Source organism: Bombina bombina, chromosome 1, assembly GCF_027579735.1.
Source record: "Bombina bombina isolate aBomBom1 chromosome 1, aBomBom1.pri, whole genome shotgun sequence".
NCBI classification, from domain to species: domain Eukaryota; kingdom Metazoa; phylum Chordata; class Amphibia; order Anura; family Bombinatoridae; genus Bombina; species Bombina bombina.
Window position 1 is genome coordinate 194,351,339 of NC_069499.1, and position 19,669 is coordinate 194,371,007.

The 19,669-nt window shown below is 40.8% G+C and overlaps 1 protein-coding gene across 1 annotated transcript in view; it reads right to left on the minus strand.

The window, feature by feature from the left end:
* Positions 1 to 11,701: 11,701 nt before the first annotated feature.
* Positions 11,702 to 19,669, minus strand: part of LTK (leukocyte receptor tyrosine kinase) — a 400,559-nt gene continuing 392,591 nt past the window's right edge. Inside the window, exon 29 of the mRNA XM_053697813.1 lies at positions 11,702 to 12,567. Within this exon, the coding sequence (XP_053553788.1) occupies positions 12,181 to 12,567 (387 nt within the window). The 3' untranslated portion in view covers positions 11,702 to 12,180. The remainder of the gene's footprint in view (positions 12,568 to 19,669) is intronic.

Consider the following 19,669-nt stretch of genomic DNA (forward strand, 5'->3'; position numbering starts at 1 on the left):
GCCAATTGAAATACTGGCCGTTAGGTGGCCGTCATATTGCGTCATTAGTCTCTTGGATGATTTGCGCATGCGTCCCTGAAATGTTATTTGACTATGATGACAAGCGCGCTCCCGTTGCGCGCATGCTTATAGCAAATCTGTGGTTATTGAATGCATTGCAAATGTTTTTTTTGTTTTTTTTTTAATAAGATGTAGGGCGCTTTGTTAAAAACTTGGCCAATATCGGTGTCTCAAATCCGGAGTGATAGAGTTATAACAAGATTATTGGTGACTGTAGAAGACGCTATGCGCATGCGCAATTTGTGGAATCCTCGTGAACGCGCTCTAGAGAGAGCTCTATACGTCAGACTGTCAATACTGATGGGAGGAGTCTGTCACGCACGGTAGGGAAATAAAAAAGATGTTTATTAGAAAAATATATAATTGTTTGGGGCAAAGAAGGTAGCGATTAGATTGTTTAAAATTTGACTAATGTATCTGTATATAGAGAAAGTGAAAACTTTACCTTCACTTTAATTTTGACTAGACTGTCCCTTTATGTTTACATTTTTTTATTGGTTTTATAAATAGAAGACAAGAAATACATCTATTAGAATGAATACAATATGGGTCCTGATAACTCAGTAAAAAAACCAAACATGAGAGCTGGATTAGTAAATGCAAATGACATCATTTGATATTATACCTGGGGTTCTAAAATATTCCAGACTTCAATATGTATGTTCTAACATTTATTAAGAACTAACTCGTAGTGTTCTGTATAGCCTTAACTATATTCCTACATCCACTTGAACCTCCAAGCTGTTCGTCAGTGTAAAGGTTGCTTAGGGTGACTGGTCCCCTATTAACCCCTGAGGATAACAGTTAGATAATAAAACTAAGCCATCTGAACAAGACATATTGTTAAGACCAAATAACTATAGGTTCTTGTATCAAGAGAAAGGAATAAGAGGTAAAGTAAGAAGAAAGAGGAAGAAATAGAGAATAAAAGGGAGAAGTAGACATAAAGTGTAGTTGTACCCGATATTATTGTTTGTGTATCTAATCAGGTAATCCAGACTTATAACAGGCAAATACACGTAGAATAGAACAGAAGATAGAAAGCAAGATAAGATAAGAAAAGGTGAATTAGCTTAGGACACCTGGGCTCACCCTCCTCTCTCCCCGACCGATGCAGCAATTCTTTTCTTTGTTTCTGTATGACCTCACAGATAATTATGTAGCTAAGTTCCTGTTCAACGTCCAGTAAAACCAGACTTTCTCAAATTGGGCTTGTGTATCTAAGATATGTGATGCGGATTCATACATACGGTGGGTAAGTGAGATTTTGTTCTTCACTTCCTCCCATGGGGGGGGCATTTGTTTTCCAGTATTTTGCTATACTCATTCTAGTGACCGTGCAGGTGATCTTAATGAAAGTATTTATGTGTTTATTGAATCGAGGTAGGGGTTCATGAAGGAGTGCTTGTGCCGGACTAAGTTGGATCCTCTCCTCTAGGATCACACCCAGAAGGGAGGATAGCTGAGCCCATGTGGGTTGAATTATAATACAGTCACACCACATATGGCGGTATGATCCAATTTCCCCACATCCTCTGTAACAAAGTCTATTGTTGGTGAGGGACATGTGTTGCGTTTTAATCGGGGTTAAGTACCACATATGCATAGTTTTAATAGTGTTTTCCCTTAAATTTGCGCTTAAAAGGCCAGAACAGGCCGAGTGAAATGTTTCGTCCCACATGTCTTTGGATTTGTTTATATCTAGGTCAACTTCCCATTTTGTGACTATTGTGGATTTAGCGGAATTGTTTAGTGTTTGAATCTCTAGGTACAGTCTGGATATTGACTTTTTGGGTCTATGTGTTGATCTTAGTAAGCTTTCTACGGCCATAAGTGTGCTGGGTCTATTTGATTTTGTGTATTGTAGAACAGCTGAGTTAACCTGAAGATATTGGAACCATAGAGGTTTCAATGGGGCTAGTTGTTCCTGAATTTGTGTAAATGTTTTAGTTTTTCCCCCTTCTAACCAGTCTGCTACCCTATATAGTCCTTTGTTCGCCCACTTATCCACCACAGTTCGGACCTCGCTAGAAAGAAGGTATCTGAGTGGATACATAATTGTTTGAGTAGGTAATAACTTATGTTGTTGTGTCATTAGGGACCATAAGTGTTTGGTGTGATCTAGTATGTGTGATCGGTATCTGTTGGGATTGTGTCCAGGGTGGGGATTGTTCCATAAAATGTCATCTGTATGAGTGGATCCCCCCAGATCGGCCTCCAGTTTGGTCCAGAGGACCAGTTTCTCTCTGATTCCTAGAAGTAGCGTTTGAGTCAGTCTGGACGCTCTATAATATTCTAATAGTTTGGGAGCCCCTATTCCGCCTAGTGTCCTATGTTTTGTGATTAATGAGGTTGGAATCCTGGCTGTTTTCTTCCCTCTAATAAATGCAATTAATTCCCTTTTGTAGCTTTTTTAAATCTAGCGTCGGGACCCTTATGGGAAGTGTCCTAAAAAGATATAGAAGGCGGGGCAAAACAGTCATCTTTACTGTCGCTAGTCTACCCATCCACGAAAAATTATATGTCTTCCATTTATTCAGGTCTTTCCTAGTATTTCTATATATAACCTCGTAATTATGCTTATATAATTGGTTGGTTTGGGGAGTCAGATGGATCCCCAAATATTTAAGGGAATGAGTGGTCCAGGTCAGGTCAAAGTTGGATTCTATTAGTTTTTTGGTATGTTGTGGAAGACCTAACGATAAAGCTTCACATTTATCTAGGTTAACTTTATAACCCGAAATCTGGGAGAACTCCTCTAGGGTTTTATATAAATTTGGTAGGGAGATGAGAGGTCTAGTTAGCGTAAGTAAAATATCGTCTGCGAAAAGTGTTAATTTATATTCTTGATCTTTTATCGTGACTCCTGAAATATCCATTGTCTGTCTAATTCTAGCTGCTAGGGGCTCTATGCAGAGTGCGAAAATAAGGGGAGAAAGGGGGCATCCCTGCCTTGTGCCATTTAATATAGGGAATGATTTAGATTTATAACCCGATATAGAAACCTGAGCTGAAGGGGTTGAGTAAATCATATTCAATGCTTTGATAAATGCACCTCTGAATCCCATCCGAATCAAAACTGCTTTCATGTAGTCCCAATCTATTCTATCGAATGCCTTCTCCGCGTCCAGTAAAAGGAGCAGAGAAGGCATTCGGTTTACTCCCACGTAATCTATGATGTTCAAAAGCCTACGTACATTGTCTGGAGCTTCCCTGTCTTTGACAAAACCCACCTGGTCCAAATGGATCAGCTTTGGTAAAATGATTTTCAACCGATTAGCCAGGATTTTAGTGAGGATCTTTAAGTCCTGATTGATAAGTGAGATGGGACGGTAATTAGAGCAATGTTTGTGATTTCTCCCAGGTTTCGGTATTACCACAATTCTGGCTTGTAGTAGGTCATCTGGAATGGCATGGCCTTCTAGTATATAATTGCAAAAATCAGTGAGGTGAGGTGTTAGTATTCCCTTGAAAGTTTTATAATATTCACTGGCGAAGCCGTCTGGCCCTGCAGCTTTCCCCGACTTAAGATCTTTTATTACACCTAATACTTCCTCCCTAGTCACCGAGGTGTTTAAGCTGTCTAGATCTTCTTCTGATAGGGAATTTAGTTCTGTTTCCTCTAAGAAGTTCGTGGTCTGAGAGGCCACCGATTGTGTGTGTGATACCTTGTTTCCGTCATAAAGTTTCCCATAGAAGCCAGCGAAGGCCTCTACTATGTGTTGGGGGTGAGACACCGAGATGCCAGACAGGAGTAATATAGACATAACAGTGGAAGCCCTACATCGCTCTCTTAATTTATGGGCCAAGAACTTATCCGGTTTATTGGCATATAGGTAGTATTGTGTATTAAGCTTCTGAATTGCCCTAGTCGAGTGTTCATTTAGAAGATTAGCTAATTGTGTTCTTTTGGCTTCCAAAGAGGAAAGTATGTCTTTTCTATGAGTAAGTCTATGTCTGGTTTCTAAATCTTTGATTTCATTGTGGAGTTGTGAGAGTAGTATTCTATGTTTTTTGTTTCGTAAAGTCATTTCCCGAATAAGAAGACCCCTAAAGTATGCCTTGTGAGCTGCCCAGGGGGAGATAGGATCACTCGTGGAGTCTTATTTAAGTCCCAGAATTCTTTTAGTGAGTTGCTAAGTTTTTCTCTAAGTAGGGGGTCTTTTAATTGTGTGGGGTCATATGTCCATGTCCGGGTTCTACCAGTGTCAACAAATCCGTCAAGGTGCAGCATCAGCACAGAGTGGTCGGACCATACACAAGGGTGGATTTTTGACCTGTTGTAAAGGGGTTGCAAGACTTGGCTAGTGTAGATATAATCTATTCTGGTGTATTGTCTGTGTGCTGAGGAGTAGAAGGTGGTATCTGATGTCTGTCCATATAACGTGAACCAGGAGTCTAGTAATGTATGTGAGGTCAGGTGATCTTGTATGACATTAACTAGTCTGTTGTGACGGAACTGTTTAGGTGATAGTTTGGTATCTGTATCTAAGTGTTTGGTCATGGTAATATTAAAGTCTCCTGCTAATATTATCTTGTGCTGAGACCTGTTAGTAATCAAATTGGATATGGTCTGGAAAAAGACATGTTGATTGTCATTGGGGGCGTAAACATTGCACAGGATGACATCCGACTCCTGTAACCGGCCCTTAACAATAATATACCTCCCTTCCTTGTCCGCTATAGTGGATTCGTGTTCAAATGACAGGTTAGAGTGAATCAGAATTGAAACTCCTCTTTTTTTGGAGTCGGTGGTTGCATGATAATGTTGTGTGAAGTGCTTAGCCCAATATTTTGGAATAATATTTTGGGTGAAGTGTGTTTCTTGGAGGAATATGAGGTTGGCTCCTAGATGTTGATATTGGGACATAGCTGTCCGTCTTTTTTTACGTTAGTGTTTAATCCTCTCACATTATGTGATATGAGGTGTATTTGGGGGGTCATCTTAGTGTTGTGTTAGGTGTTCTTAAATGCATATGTTCAGGTGTAAATTTCTGCCATACATACAGTTCTGGTGAGATCATATAATCGTGGTGCCGAACAGGATTTCTTTTGCTTAGTGTAAGGAGGAGAGCAGCCCAGGTGCCCTTGGAAAGAGAAAAAAGAAATTAGGTTAAATTCAAAAAGTAATAAAGAAAACAATAAAACAAATATAACATTAACTTCAACCCAGTCTTTGGGTCATTATACAATACATAACTAGACATTCCTAGCCTGAACTTAAAGCAGCTAGTATATTGAAATATCTTTAATTTGAAAGTCAGCAACAATTGAACTTATTAAACTTTGTTGAACAGAGTCATTCAGGCCACATATCCCAGATCTCTATATCAGATCCTGGCCTGAACTGTAGAAATTTTTCCCCCGGGATCCTTTGCTGGGAGCCCATAGGAGAGGGTGTCTTAATATAAGGCCCTGTGTCGAGACCTCTGTACTTTGAGGGATTTCGCCTGTAATAACAGGCGGTAAAAAGTGAATGATGGATGGTGAGGGTGAAAGGTTCTTGGTTCTGTTCTATTTCTTGGATCCCTTCCGGTTTACCTTTGACCATTTGGAGTGCCCAGGATGGGTATTTTGTTTTGGAGATTGATTTTCTGTGGGTATGAGAGAAGCATCCAATCCCAGTAGCTTACAAGTTGGGGTAATCTCTTCTAGCTCACGAACTGTGAAGGTTTTGTTGTCCTTGAGAATGTGCAAGGCAAAGGGAAAGCCCCATTTATATTTAACCTGATGCTTTCTGAGGAGGGTGTTTAATGGGCGCAGAGAGCTTCTTCTTTGAAGTGTGCGGAGGCTTAGATCCTGAAAAAATTGTATGACGTTACCTTGAAACTTATATGTAGGTTTACTTCTTGAAGCTTGGAGTATTTTTTCTTTGTCCTGAAAGAATGAAAATTTAATAATAACGTCTCAGGGAGGTGCTTCACCTTTAGGTTTTGCGCGTAAGGCTCTATGAGCCCGTTCCATGTCATAGTCTGAGTCTTCAGAGTCCTCTGTAATATTATGGAACAGTTGCTGTAGGTAAGTATGTAGCTCTGAGTTAGATATAGTTTCTGGGACTCCCTTTAGTCTGATGTTATTTCTGCGAGATCTATTTTCTAGATCGTCTACTTTATCTTGCAGATCTATAATGGATTGTTGTTGTGTTTGGATAATATGGGAGGATGATGCTAATTCTTCTGAGACCATGTCTCTATTTTCCTCAAGTGCATCGAGTCTCCCTCCAAGCTCAGCAATATCTGAGCGTATGTCAGTCAGACTGGAAGTAACGGCATTATGCATAGAGTCAATTTTTTCCCATAATTTATCAAAATTGCTTGTAATATCTTGCTTGGAAACTAGGTCCTTCAGGTCCTCTTTAGTTATTGGAATTTTGGTTGCGCCTAAATCCTGAGGATTGGATTCAGGCTCTGAGTCTCCTGTTGCCTCCATTGTTTGCTGTTCTGAGTTTTTACTGTACCTGGAGGATTTAAAAAAGGTACTCACAGCGGTGGGTTTGTTCGATTTTTCTCCTTTAGACGGTTTTCTGGCTGACATACTAGCCTTAAAAGGTTGCAAATGAGTAACCAGGTTTTTAGTTTTGATTTTCAAGATATTGGAAGGGATTAAATTATGTTGCAGATCTGTGGAGCCTCAGAAAGTTCAGAAAGCAGGCAATGTTAAAGATATAGGGGTCATAGTGTGAAATTAGCCTGCAGTTGTATGGTAATCTTTAGGATTTAATTCAATTCTTTTCTGTTTCTGTCCCTCTGTTGGGAAGGCAGCAGGAGGGAGAGAGGGTACTGGCATACAATGATGTATCTTTCCAGGAAATCTTTGTATGAGGTGATGTACTGTTTCTTTAATAGATTAATGCTCTGCACCCTCTATATTACTGAGTATCGTTATGTGTATCAAACATTTATAAGGTTTCCATTGTGCCCCTACACCTCTCTCAGAATATTATAGCACCATGTATCAGGTGAAATCTTCTATATTCCCCTCATCTCTCCCTCTTCATTTTAGTTGGTATATATTTTGGTGTACATATTTGCTATCTTTCATCAGTAATATCGGCAGGAGAACTGCATTTATAGAAAAAATATTGGTCCTAGCCCAATCCCTCTGCAGTCCATTGCAGCTCAGCCCATATTTCTGACACCCCCTTAAGTGTATTGCCAGGCCTCCGAAACTTTTATTTTGCAGGTTCTCTTACCCTTGCTGTGTGTTTCCGCTACCGCGGCCTACCTCGTGGGTCCTTATGCGACCAGAGTGAGACAGAGTTCATCACCTTCTAAAGTCCGGTATGCTTGCGGAAAACTCTGCACCTCTGATGTTTTGTTCCTTACTTCCAGCTTGCCATCCGGGTCCAGATTCTATAGTTACCTCCGTTACGAGACTTGCGTCTCTGCTGTGTCTGTCCCTCGGTCTGTGCGCCACAATTTTTCGGCACGAAAATCCAGCTCAGCTCTTTAACGTAAATTTTATCTCCATGCTGGGTTAGAAAAAGTTCGTTCCCTTTGGCATTGAGTCCCTTCACTTCTATTTATGCCTGGAAAGTATTTTTATATTGATTACTCTTGTTCTAACGCTGACTTTTCTATTTTGCAGCACAGAGCTTAGAGATTATGCAGCCATCTCCAAGCTCAGTCAGGCTCGCCCCCCCTAGACTGTCCCTTTAAAAGGACATTAAACACTAAATAAAGTATTGCTTGAATGATGTATTCAGAACAAATATTAGCCTGAAAATAATTTGTACATGCATTTTCTTTAAAATTATATTAGTTTTTTTAAATATTGAAAAAAATAAGGGTAAAGTTAATATCCATAAAGCAGTGAGTTCCGCTATATTGTAACTTAGGTTACCTTTTCTGCTGAGGCCAATAGTAATGGTTATAAATAGCTTACTAGAGTGTGCAACCAAACACTGTGTGGAATATACTGTAGCTGTGTCTGCACTTCCATGTTTAACATGAATTGGAAAGCCCACAATATTTAGAATTAAATTACAGGAAAGGAGAACAAAATAAATAATTAAAGTATATTGTAAAGTAGTTTTAGTACATGTAATAATTTATATTAATATCTTGACTTGATAAATGGAGTCCTATGAATTTTATTTGTATTTAGACATGATGGGTATACATGGCATGTTTTCTAAATGATTATATTGAGACTTAATATCTTAAAAGGTTTTCTTTTTGAGAAAGCACTGTTATACGGTTTTGCAAGATATATATAGGACGAAGTGGTCGCCACATCTCATCTTCTAAAACAAAATTTTAACTGGTCTCGCACTGTAAACTGTGAAACCGCTAAGTGACAATGTAACCACAAAAATGTTACCAAAACTGGAAAACTGCACTGCTGCAAATGGGTTTTGTCTTTGCACAATTTCTAAGTAGATTGTGACACAAGGTTCTGGATATTGTAAATCGTTTTTATTAGAAACACGATTGTTGCACCTTCTACTTATTAAAAAAAGCTGTCATCTCAGTCACCAAAAAAAGGTAAAAACCCAGTCACGAATACGTGGTTCTTTTTTAAATTATGGTTATAAAGACACATTTCCTTTGAAATCCTATTTATGAAGATGAAACTAACATTCACAACAATGTGAGTATGAATTAGAAACAAACATTTACAGAACTCGATTGCTACACCCAATTTCTAAATGTTGAATTTACAAATAAATTGTGTCCACAAAATGCATATAACATGATAGTAATTAATGCATAAAACCACAAATTTAATTACACTTAGATAAAAAAACATACATCGATGTAGTATCCTTAAAAACAAAAACAAATAAAAGTTCACACAGTAAAGTTCATCGTAGTGTTTCAGAGATATACGTGACAATGAAGCAGTCAAATACGATCAGGAGGAGCTGCAAGAAAAAAGAGACAGCACTCTTGGCTGCGTTCGGGCAGCGCTCTAAGCGAACTGGGACTCTCTTTGAGCGTTTTCCTCACACTTGCAAGTGAGATGCCTAGCGTTTTTTGAGCGCTCTGATGACGTAAGTCCCAGCGCTTCCAGCGTACTGGAAAAGCTGGGACTTTTCAGAGCAAGCTCAGACGCTTGGCAACATGGCAGCCTCCACACACGTGTTGCTGTGGACGCTGCCATGTTTTTATAAGCTGCAGAGGAGGGACAGGTGAGGCGGATAAGTCTGACAGCAGCAGTTAGTACAGGGCAAAGTTGAGATAGGTTACTCAACCTATCCCCTCTTTGCCCTGTACTAAATGCTGCTGTCAGACTTATCCGGTGTTATGCCGAGAATGGTTTTGTAACACACTAGCCTAACGTCCGCCCAGGCCACCTCCCACTTCTACTAAACTACACCCAGGATACCTCCCCACTCCTAGATGATTTACATATTTCATATATCAAACACGTGTTTAGTAAGAGGGGGACCTTTACATTGCTACAAAGAGACTTAGGCTAATATGTTTATAAGTTCCACAAAAATACTTTCTGAGCAAAGATTGATTAAAGTGTAATACGTCTTTATAAAAGTACATTTGTGCATCTGATATTTCTCAACACCCCAACAACCACTGTTGTCATAAATGATGCACCAGTGAGTGACTGTTCTTACATTAAACTGGCTAGTGCTATTCTTAGAGCATATTATTAGCTTACTGAGATGAGTGGGCGGGGTTCCAGGAATTGCCGATTTTGATAGACCCCTAGATTCGACACAACACCGGTGTTATGCCGAGAATGATTTCCCCAGTCTCTTGGCAAACATTGCAACTCTGACCCACCTCTATTCAGTGCAGGATAAGCTACAGGGGCTGAGCTGAGAGCACCTGAATGGAGGTGGGTCAGAGTTCCGATGTTTGCGAAGAGACTAGGGAAATCATTCTCGGCATAACAATGGTGTTGTGTAACAGCTACAACGGAGCTTAGTGAAAACATTCGCATGCGCAGTCCATTATTGTGCAGCAGATCCCTTTGCGCATGCAAACGTTTTTTCTAAGCTCCCTTGCTTGTGACGTCACCTAGAGCCACGTCATCGCTGGGAGTGAAGCACCTCCACTAGCTCCTGAGCGCTGCCCGAACACGGCCTTTGAAATGTATTCCAGAACTGGGAATTGAGGTGTATATGCTTACTTACTCCAGAGAAGTTCCTGTGTCCGTTTGGAGCTTGACAAAGACTGCACGTCAGTGTAAAAGTGTTGCTCAATCTTTTGGTGCTGTCAATGATCCATTGTTTGGTGGAAGTATGAGATTGGGATCACAGTGGTAGTCGGAGAAAGCAACAGAAGATCTCCGTTTTTTGTGAAGTGCACATTTGGAGTTACAAGTCTGTTGAAATCAAGCCGCTCTGGTAAATATCCCTCAAGTACACCACAAAGGAAACATACGGCTGCATACACGGACACAGGAACTTCTCTGGTGTAAGTAAGCATATACATCTCAATTCCCAATTCCGGCATACATTTCAAAGAGCGCTGTCTCTTTATTCTTGCAGCTCCTGCTGATCGTATTTGACTGCTTCATTGTCTCTGAAGCTTTACGATGAACTTTACTGTGTGAACTTTCATTTGTTTGTTTAATTTGTTTTTGTTTTTAAGCAACTACATTGATGCATGTGTTTTATCTAGAGTGTTCTTAATAAGTGTAATTAAATTTGTGGTTTTATGCTTTAATTACTATCATTGTATATGTATTTTGTGAACACAATTTATTTGTAAATTGAGCAATTTTGTTTCCTGTCTATCTTTTGCTTTTTTACTAAAATTTCCAGTGCATAACTCTTCACTGTGTTTTAATTTCTAAATGTTGCTGTTGTGATTTTCAATTTCTCGTTTTTCCTGCAGATCCAGTTAGCTCATATCGTGTACTAAAAACGTATTTATATGCAAATTTGTGTCCTGTCCGCTATTTGCAAATGACCTATACAATAGCAACTAATAGAGTTGTAATGTATCTAGAACATGTATACGCATACAGCTCTAAAATGCTGGCTGTGTCTGTCTTGCACATGCGTATAATATAATTATTTCAACTGATCTTGGAATACTTCCAAATATGTGAAAAAGGGGAATTAGCAACTTAATGAAGCGCCTTTAGATGTCAAAATCGATAAATGTAAAATGGTTTTGAAAACCCATCAAAAAGTATTAAGAAAATGGATTTTAATTCATGAGAATGCATTCTTGGCTTGTGATTGTGATCAAGTCAAAATGAAACATATCCTTTTCTGGAGACTGCATAGCTGCTAGAATCCCACATTATGTACTAATGCTTAGATTAATTAACATACATACATACATTTGAGTAGACTTTTTTGAGACAATTATAGTTAATTTAGCAGGTGTTTATAAGTAAAAAAAAAATGCACGGAGATCAAAGAGATTGATAACTTTCAAATCTTACCTTGTAGCTAGGGTGACCATATTGCCGCTTTAAAAAGGGACATATATGAAAAATACATATGTCAGGGTTCTTATAAAACATTTCTTTAAAGAGCCCTGAAAACAGCCCTGACATATGTATTTTTCATATATGTCCCTTTTTAAAGCAGCAATATGGTCACCCTACTTGTAGCGACATATGCAGATTAATTGACATTTGCAATGTTCTCCAGGAAATAATTTGATTTTCTTTTCTTTGTCATTCTGGACATGATTGAGAAACAAAGATGCTATATGGATTTTCATGTTTTAGTAGCTAGCTTGCATTGTTTAATATGAAATAAACAGGAGAAAAAGGTACAGCAGGATTTTTAAACAAATAATTATGAGTTCTAATTTACAAACTGCTCCCCACTTGCAGATCAGGGTGTTGCCAAATTGACAATACTGCCTATTTGTCATCAATAACATATACAAAACTTTAATAAGCAAAATAAAGAAAATATGCAATTGTATCAATATTAGTGAGGTTATGTCCTAGTCTGTATACTGTCCATGTAAAGTACTTTTATTGGTTTGAAGACACAATTCACTGTTCAACATAAGAGTGTCCTATATCAAATTTCAATAGTTTCATTAATAAAATGTGAAAGTAAGATGCAGTGAATTTTCTTTGGAAATGTTGACAACACCCATGTGGTGGAAAAAGATCCACAGTCTTGGGATGCAAACCTGAGTCTTCTCATTCCAGCTAAAAAACCTAAGATATTGGAGTAAGTCAACAGGTGCTCTCCATAACCCATGAACCATAAGTTGGATTCCATAGGTTTTTGGTTTTGTTCTTTAGTTTGTGTGCCAACTGGGGTTTTGTCTCTGTTATACAGATGGGATTTGATGGCAACCATGACTTTTCTGTTGGTTCAGATGAACATTGTAAGCCTTGTCCTTTTATGTTCCAGCCAACCAGATTTTCAACTAATAACTGCTGAGGAAGATCTCCAAGTTTATATTCTGTAGTCTGTGTGTCCAGTTGTGGAGGAAGTGGAGAGCTACTGACTAATGGTGTCAACCCATTGCAGCTGGTCGGTCGCATAATTGTGCTCCCTTCATCCTCAGGTGCTGGGCCAGTCTCGACAGGCAATTCTGTATTGATCACATCAGGATCCTATGGATACCAAACACAGCTATAGTTACAACAATTAAAGGGACAGTCTAGTCAAAATTAAACTTTCATGATTCATATAGGGCATGCAATTTTAAGCATCTTTCCAATGTACTTTTATCTTCAAATATGCTTTGTTCTCTTGGTATACTTAGTTGAAAGCTAAACCCAGGTAGGCTCATATGCTAATTTCTAAGCCCTTGAAGGCCGCCTCTTATCTCAGTGCATTTTGACAGTTTTTTTACAGCGAGGCACTGCTAGTTCATGTGTGCTATATAGATAACATTGTGCTTACTCCCAGGGAGTTACCTAGGAGTCAGCACTGATTGGCTAAAATGAAAGTCAATCCAAAGAATTGAAATAAGGGACAAGTCTGCAGAGGCTTTGATACAAGGTAATCACAGATGTAAAAAGTATATTTATATAACCGCGTTGGTTATGCAAAACTAGGGAACGGGTAATAAAAGGATTACCTATTTTTGTGAAACAATAAAAATTCTTGAGTAGGCTGTCCCTTGAAAGATTTCCAAAATAGCAGCACTCACCAATTGTCAAAAAATAGCAAGGAAAGACAACGTTTCAGAGCTCTAGTCCTAGTCATGTCAAGGACTAGAGGTCCGAAACGTTGTGTTTCCTTTCCTTGGTGTCCCAAAAGAGAGGGGTAGAGCGCAAAAGAGAGGGGAGAGAGAGAGAGCGCAAAAGAGAGGGAGGAGAGAGCGCAAAAGAGATGGGAGAGAGAGGGGGGAGAGAGCGTAAAATAGAGAGGGAGAGAGAGAGAGCGCAAAAGAGAGGGGGAGAGAGAGAGTGCAAAAGAGAGGGAGGAGAGAGAGAGCGCAAAAGAGAGGGGGAGAGAGCACAAAAGAGAGGGGGGAGAGAGAGAGCTCAAAAGAGAGGGGAGAGAGAGAGCGCAAAAGAGAGAGAGGGAGAGAGCGCAAAAGGGAGGGGGAGAGAGAGAGCACAAAAGAGAGGGTGGAGAGAGAGAGCTCAAAAGAGAGGGAGAGAGAGAGCAGAAGAGAAGGGATAAAAAGAGGGAGAGAGACAGCAAAAGAGAGGGGGGAGAGTGCACAAAAGAGAGGGGGGAGAGCGCAAAAGAGAGGGGGGAGAGAGAGCGTAAAAGAGAGGGGGGAGAGAGAGAGCGCAAAAAAGAGGGGAGAGAGCGCAAAAGAGAGGGGGGAGAGAGCGCAAAAGAGAGGGGGGAGAGAGAGCGCAAAAGAGAGGGGGGAGAGCGCAAAAGAGAGGGTGGAGAGAGAGAGCTCAAAAGAGAGGGAGAGAGAGAGCAGAAGAGAAGGGATAAAAAGAGGGAGAGAGACAGCAAAAGAGAGGGGGGAGAGTGAGAGAGAGAGAGAGAGCACAAAAGGGAGGGGGAGAGAGAGAGCACAAAAGAGAGGGGGGAGAGCGCAAAAGAGAGGGTGGAGAGAGAGAGCTCAAAAGAGAGGGAGAGAGAGAGCAGAAAAGAGAAGGGATAAAAAGAGGGAGAGAGACAGCAAAAGAGAGGGGGGGAGAGTGCACAAAAGAGAGGGGGGAGAGCACAAAAGAGAGGGGGGAGAGAGAGCGTAAAAGAGAGGGGGAGAGAGAGAGCGCAAAAAAGAGGGGAGAGAGCGCAAAAGAGAGGGGGGAGAGAGCGCAAAAGAGAGGGGGGAGAGAGAGCGCAAAAGAAAGGGGGAGAGAGAGCTCAAAAGAAAGGGGGGAGAGAGAGCACAAAAGAAAGGGGGAAAGAGCGAGCGCAAAAGAAAGGGGGGAGAAAGAGAGCGCAAAAGAGAGGGGGAGAGAGAGAGCACAAAAGAAAGGGGCGCAAAAGAGAGGTGGGAGAGAGAGCGCAAAAGAGAGGGGGAGAGAGAGCAGAAGAGGGGGGGATAAAGAGAGGGAGAGAGACAGCAAAAGAGAGGGGGGAGAGTGCACAAAAGAGAGGGGGGAGAGCGCAAAAGAGAGGGGCAGAGAGAGCGCAAAAGAGAGGGGGGAGAGAGCGCAAAAGAGAGAGGGGAGAGTGCAAAAGAGAGGGGGGAGAGAGAGCGCAAAAGAGATGGGAGAGAGAGGGGGGGGAGAGAGCGTAAAATAGAGGGGGAGAAAGAGAGCACAAAAGAGAGGGGGAGAGAGAGAGTGCAAAAGAGAGGGGGAGAGAGAGAGAGCAAAAGAGAGGGGGAGAGAGCGCAAATGAGAGGGGGGAGAGAGAGAGCGCAAAAGGGAGGGGGGAGAGAGAGAGCGCAAAAGGGAGGGGGAGAGCGCAAAAGAGAGGGGGAGAGAGAGAGCTCAAAAGAGAGGGGGAGAGAGAGGAGAAGAGGGGGGATAAAAAGAGGGAGAGAGACAGCAAAAGAGAGGGGGGAGAGAGAGCGCAAAAGAGAGGGGGGAGAGAGAGAGCGCAAAAGAGAGGGGGGAGAAAGAGAGCGCAAAAGAGAGGGGGGGAGAGCGCAAAAGAGAGGGGGAGAGAGAGCAAAAGAGAGGGGGAGAGAGCGCAAAAGAGAGGGGGAGAGCGCAAAAGAGAGGAGAGAGAGAGCACAAAAGAGAGGGGGAGAGAGAGAGAGCGCAAAAGAGGGGGGAGAGAGAGCGCAAAAGAGGAGAGATCGTAAAATAGAGGGGGAGAGAGCGCAAAAGAGAGGGGGAGAGAGAGTGCAAAAGAGAGGGGGGAGAGAGAGAGCGCAAAAGAGAGGGGGAGAGCGCAAGCTCAAAAGAGAGGGGGAGAGAGCGCAAAAGAGAGGGGGAGAGAGAGAGAGAGCAAAAGAGAGGGACCGCTGTACTGCAAAAAATGGCCTGTGTGAAAGGGCTTTAGGACTAGTGTATATATATATATATATATATATATATATATATATATATAAATATGTATTTATATGTGTATATATGTCTGTAAATACATATATATATTGTGGTAAGGTCACGGTAAGAACAGTCTCAATGGCCGTGGTAACTGTATTTTCAAACAGTTTTATTCAGTGAAAATAGACTTTTAACGTAACAGATGCACTGTCTCTTTAAGTACAGCAATTTCATAGCAGCCAGCAAAAGAAAGCATACAAATAAAAAGCCTACTCCTGTCAGGAGCCTAACAATACATAGAGTTTCTCTAACTAATGATAAACTGGCCAGCTAACCTGAACCCAGTTTAGTTTCACTGTGGAAAACAGATTGCTCCCTGAGACACATACCATTCCTAGAGAGCTGCTTATAAAGGCCCAAGCTAACTTAAAGGGACAGTATACACCAATATTCATTTAACTGCATGTAATAGACAACACTATAAAGAATTCTATGCACAGATACTGATATACAAACCCAATATAAAACCTATTAAAAATGTACTTAGAAGCTCCCAATTTAGCATTGTTGATGAGGTTAGGTTGGGAAACCCACTATAAGGGACTGAGAGCAGTACCCTCCCACCTTCCCCTGCATATGAAAAGACCCATTATACAAACAGAAGCAATCTGAAGTCTGTAGACATCAGTATACATCTAAAACTTTGGGGTTTGGTTAGGAGTCTGCAAATCAGCACAATGTTATTTATAGACATGTGCGTTTCATTTCGTTCCGAATTGAAATTCGGACAAATTAGCCAAATTTGGAGATTCGAATCAATTAGAATTTCCAAATTACCCTAGCAACGAAACTAAACTAATCCGAATGCATTTGTTACGAATAAATATGAATTAGTTCGGATTTATTCGTTACATTCGAATGACCATGGACTAATCACAATTCAGTATAAAAATTAAATTTAGTGAGATTTAGTGAGATAGAACAGTGAAATAATTCTATGTGTAACTTGAAACCATCTGAATCAACATAACACATACTGAACTTCCAAATTTATGAATCAAATCGGAAACGAATACATCTAAATACATCCGAATTTATTTGAATCCGAATCGGAAACGAATACATTCGAATGTATCCAAATTTGAATCGATCCGAAACGAAATTCGAAAACATCCGAATCGGTCCGAAACTAACTAAAACAAATTTTTCCGCTGTGCACATGTTTAGTTATTTAAAAATAAGCAAAACTATAAATGTGGGGGGCGGAGCCAGCACTCGAACGAGATGGCTGCACAAGTGTGAGCTCCGTAAGAAAAAGTGAGCTATTCAAAAGATTCCCGATGTTTGGGCTCAGTAACTTGGCCTGAAATAGATCTCCTGTGAATGCGGCACCTTGCAGCAAAGATGACTGGAGTTATTAAGCTGTGTGCCCAACACTGACTGAGCACTATATCACCCAGAGAGGAACCGCTGTGCAACCGCTACTAACGGTCTGGTACTACATTAGGCCGCAGAGGTGCATGGCGACTGGCAAACTTTGCAGCACGTATACCTATGGAGACACGGCAGAGAGCTGGCTGCGTTTGGATAAAGAGCCAGATGATCTCGCACATAGACGACAGCACTACTTCTAAAGAATTTGCTCAAAATCGTTGCAGAAATGGAGGACGCATCGCATACATCACATTACAGTGAGTAAACCTATGAAGGGGTATGGACGAGTGCAATAAACCTGTATTGTATTTGACTAAATTGTTCTGAAACGACAGGCCAGGTCACAATTTTGACTTTTACATATAATAAGACATACGAGTAGCCGCGTGGCCTAGGCCCTCAGGCGCAACATTTTAACGGAGCAGGGCGAAAGCGCTTTACATTTACAAAGTCCATTCTCGGCTTATAAGGCAGAAGGAGGATATAACTATAATGCTGTCTTTGAGTGAAAACAGAGGATCCTATGAAAGAGAATCTTTTGAACTGTGAGTGTTACACTGGAAAATGTAACCATTATAAAGCAATGCACTCAGCGCTCAGTGTCCTGGTCCTATAACCTACATATTAACAGCAAAATTTGCCATAGCAGAGCCTAACACTCGAGGAGGCTGGATTCCTAAGAATAATTGTAGACTGCAGTCAGAAAAATTAACTATCTATAGTCAATGTCTTGTGTTTGGAGTTAGCAGAATATACTAGAAGGAAAAGGCGGATTACACTAAATAATATAAAAGGCAACAGTATTAACCCCTGTGAGGTGTGTGCAGGAGGCTGAAACAAGTGGGTACTTGGTTCTGGGTGTTTTGAAAAGACTATCTTACTACACACTGAAGAGATTTATTGTCATGTCACCCAAAAAAGGCAATAAGGGAGAAAATCCTGTAAAAAAAAGAAAAAATGTGACACCATCAGTGAACAAGTTTTTTAAATGCCTTGAACAGTCACAGGGGCCCGCTCAGCTAGATTTAGAGCCTAGAACTGGGCAAGAATCCACATCATCAGATTCAGAACCTGAAAATCTACATCAAGCTGTAACAGTGCCCAAGGCACTTCTAGATTTGCTGCCGTCAAAAAAAGACTTTTCCTCTCTAATACAACAGGTTAGAGATTGTGTCCGCGAAGAGATTGCTGATATTAAGAAAGACCTCACTGAAGTGGGGGAAAGGGTGGTAAAGCTGGAAGAGTTTAAAGCAGCCCAACACACAGTGGTTTCCATTTTCTCAAACAAATTCTCCCAACAAGATGCTACAATTCTCCAATTAGAAAACAAAATAGATGATTTGGAGAATAGGAGTCGCAGACATAACATCGGGATGAGAGGGATACCAGAAGAGGTGTCTCCCCAGGACTTGGAGCCGTATGTGCAAAGTTTATTTGCCTTCTTGTCTGACGAGGGAGATCACTCCACTTATGCTCTAGATAGAGTACATAGGGCATTGAGAGCAAAACCCTCAGAGAATCAACCCCCACGAGATGTCATTGTGAAAGTTACAAGCTATTCAATCAAGGAAGCACTGATGAAAAAGGCTAGATTGAAACACCCGATCAAGTTTAAAGGATCAGAGCTGCAACTGTTTGAGGATCTGTCCACAAAAACACTCCAAAAAAGAAGAGACATGTGGCCTCTCACAAATCTGTTGCGCCAATTGAACATTCCTTACAGTTGGGGCCATCCTTTTAATTTACAGATACAGTGGAAAGGCAGGCGTCTTACGTGCAACAACCCAGATGACATCCCATCGGTATGTAGGGAACTTCACTTGGAACTTCCCGCATCGACGGATACCAACAGGCCACGAATGAGTAAACCCCTGCAAAAAGATCCGCCTCTACCTCAAAGGCCAGAATGGCAAAAAGTTTCCTCAAAAAAGAACGATAAACCTCCTAAACCATACGTGAGAGAGACAGTTACAAAGGAAGTTACATGAACTGGACTTCTATATATTTGTCTTCTCTCTTTCTCTTCTTTTCTTTTCGTTTCTTTTCAGGCAGTTCTGTTGCTGTGACCTAATGATTGCATTAGAAAGAGCTGCCTCTCTGCCTGGACTAGGCTGGAGGAGGAGACTCCTTGGCACGATTCAGGTTGAGATTATTGAGAGGGTGAGATACCACTCTCAACATCCGTGGTGGGTAAGATGTTATGACTTTGTTTCTGCCAGTCGTAAGTAACACATTGGGATATCACTTAGTTTAAATTTATTATCATATATAGCTCCTAAAGTATGTTCACTCCCCAAGATTCGAAGCTTTAGGCTTCTATGTTATTGTAATGTTATTGTTCTATGTTTTTTGCTTTTATTTTGCCTAGGGTGTGCCCACAAAAGCCTTTCTGTCATGTTATATCTCTTATACAGAGAGGGTCATTATTATACACAAGTTAATGTCAGATAACAAAAGTGACCCACAACTGCGCATAGTCACCCAAGATGTTCAGGGGTTTAATTGCCCGAATAAAAGGTCTATGGCATTAAGAGATATTCATAAGAGAGGAGGGCAGATAATCCTATTGCAGGAATCCCACTTCAAAGCGGACAGAGTCCCGAAATATTTATCCTCACAATATACACAACATTTTCACAGCACTAACAATAAAAAAAAAAATAATGGAGTGAGTATTCTTATACATAAGTCCATTCCCTTTAAAGTATTGCAGATAAACAAGGACAAAGAGGGTAGGTATCTAGGAGTTGTGGGATTGTTATATGGAAAACCAGTCACTATAGTTAATTTGTATGCTCCTAATAGACGTCAAGGAGTCTATCAATAAAATAAGTGCAAAAATCTTAGAAATCCTGAAAGGTCCTCTCATAGTAGGGGGGGATTTAAATACCCCACTAGATCCAAAAGTGGATTGTTCAAG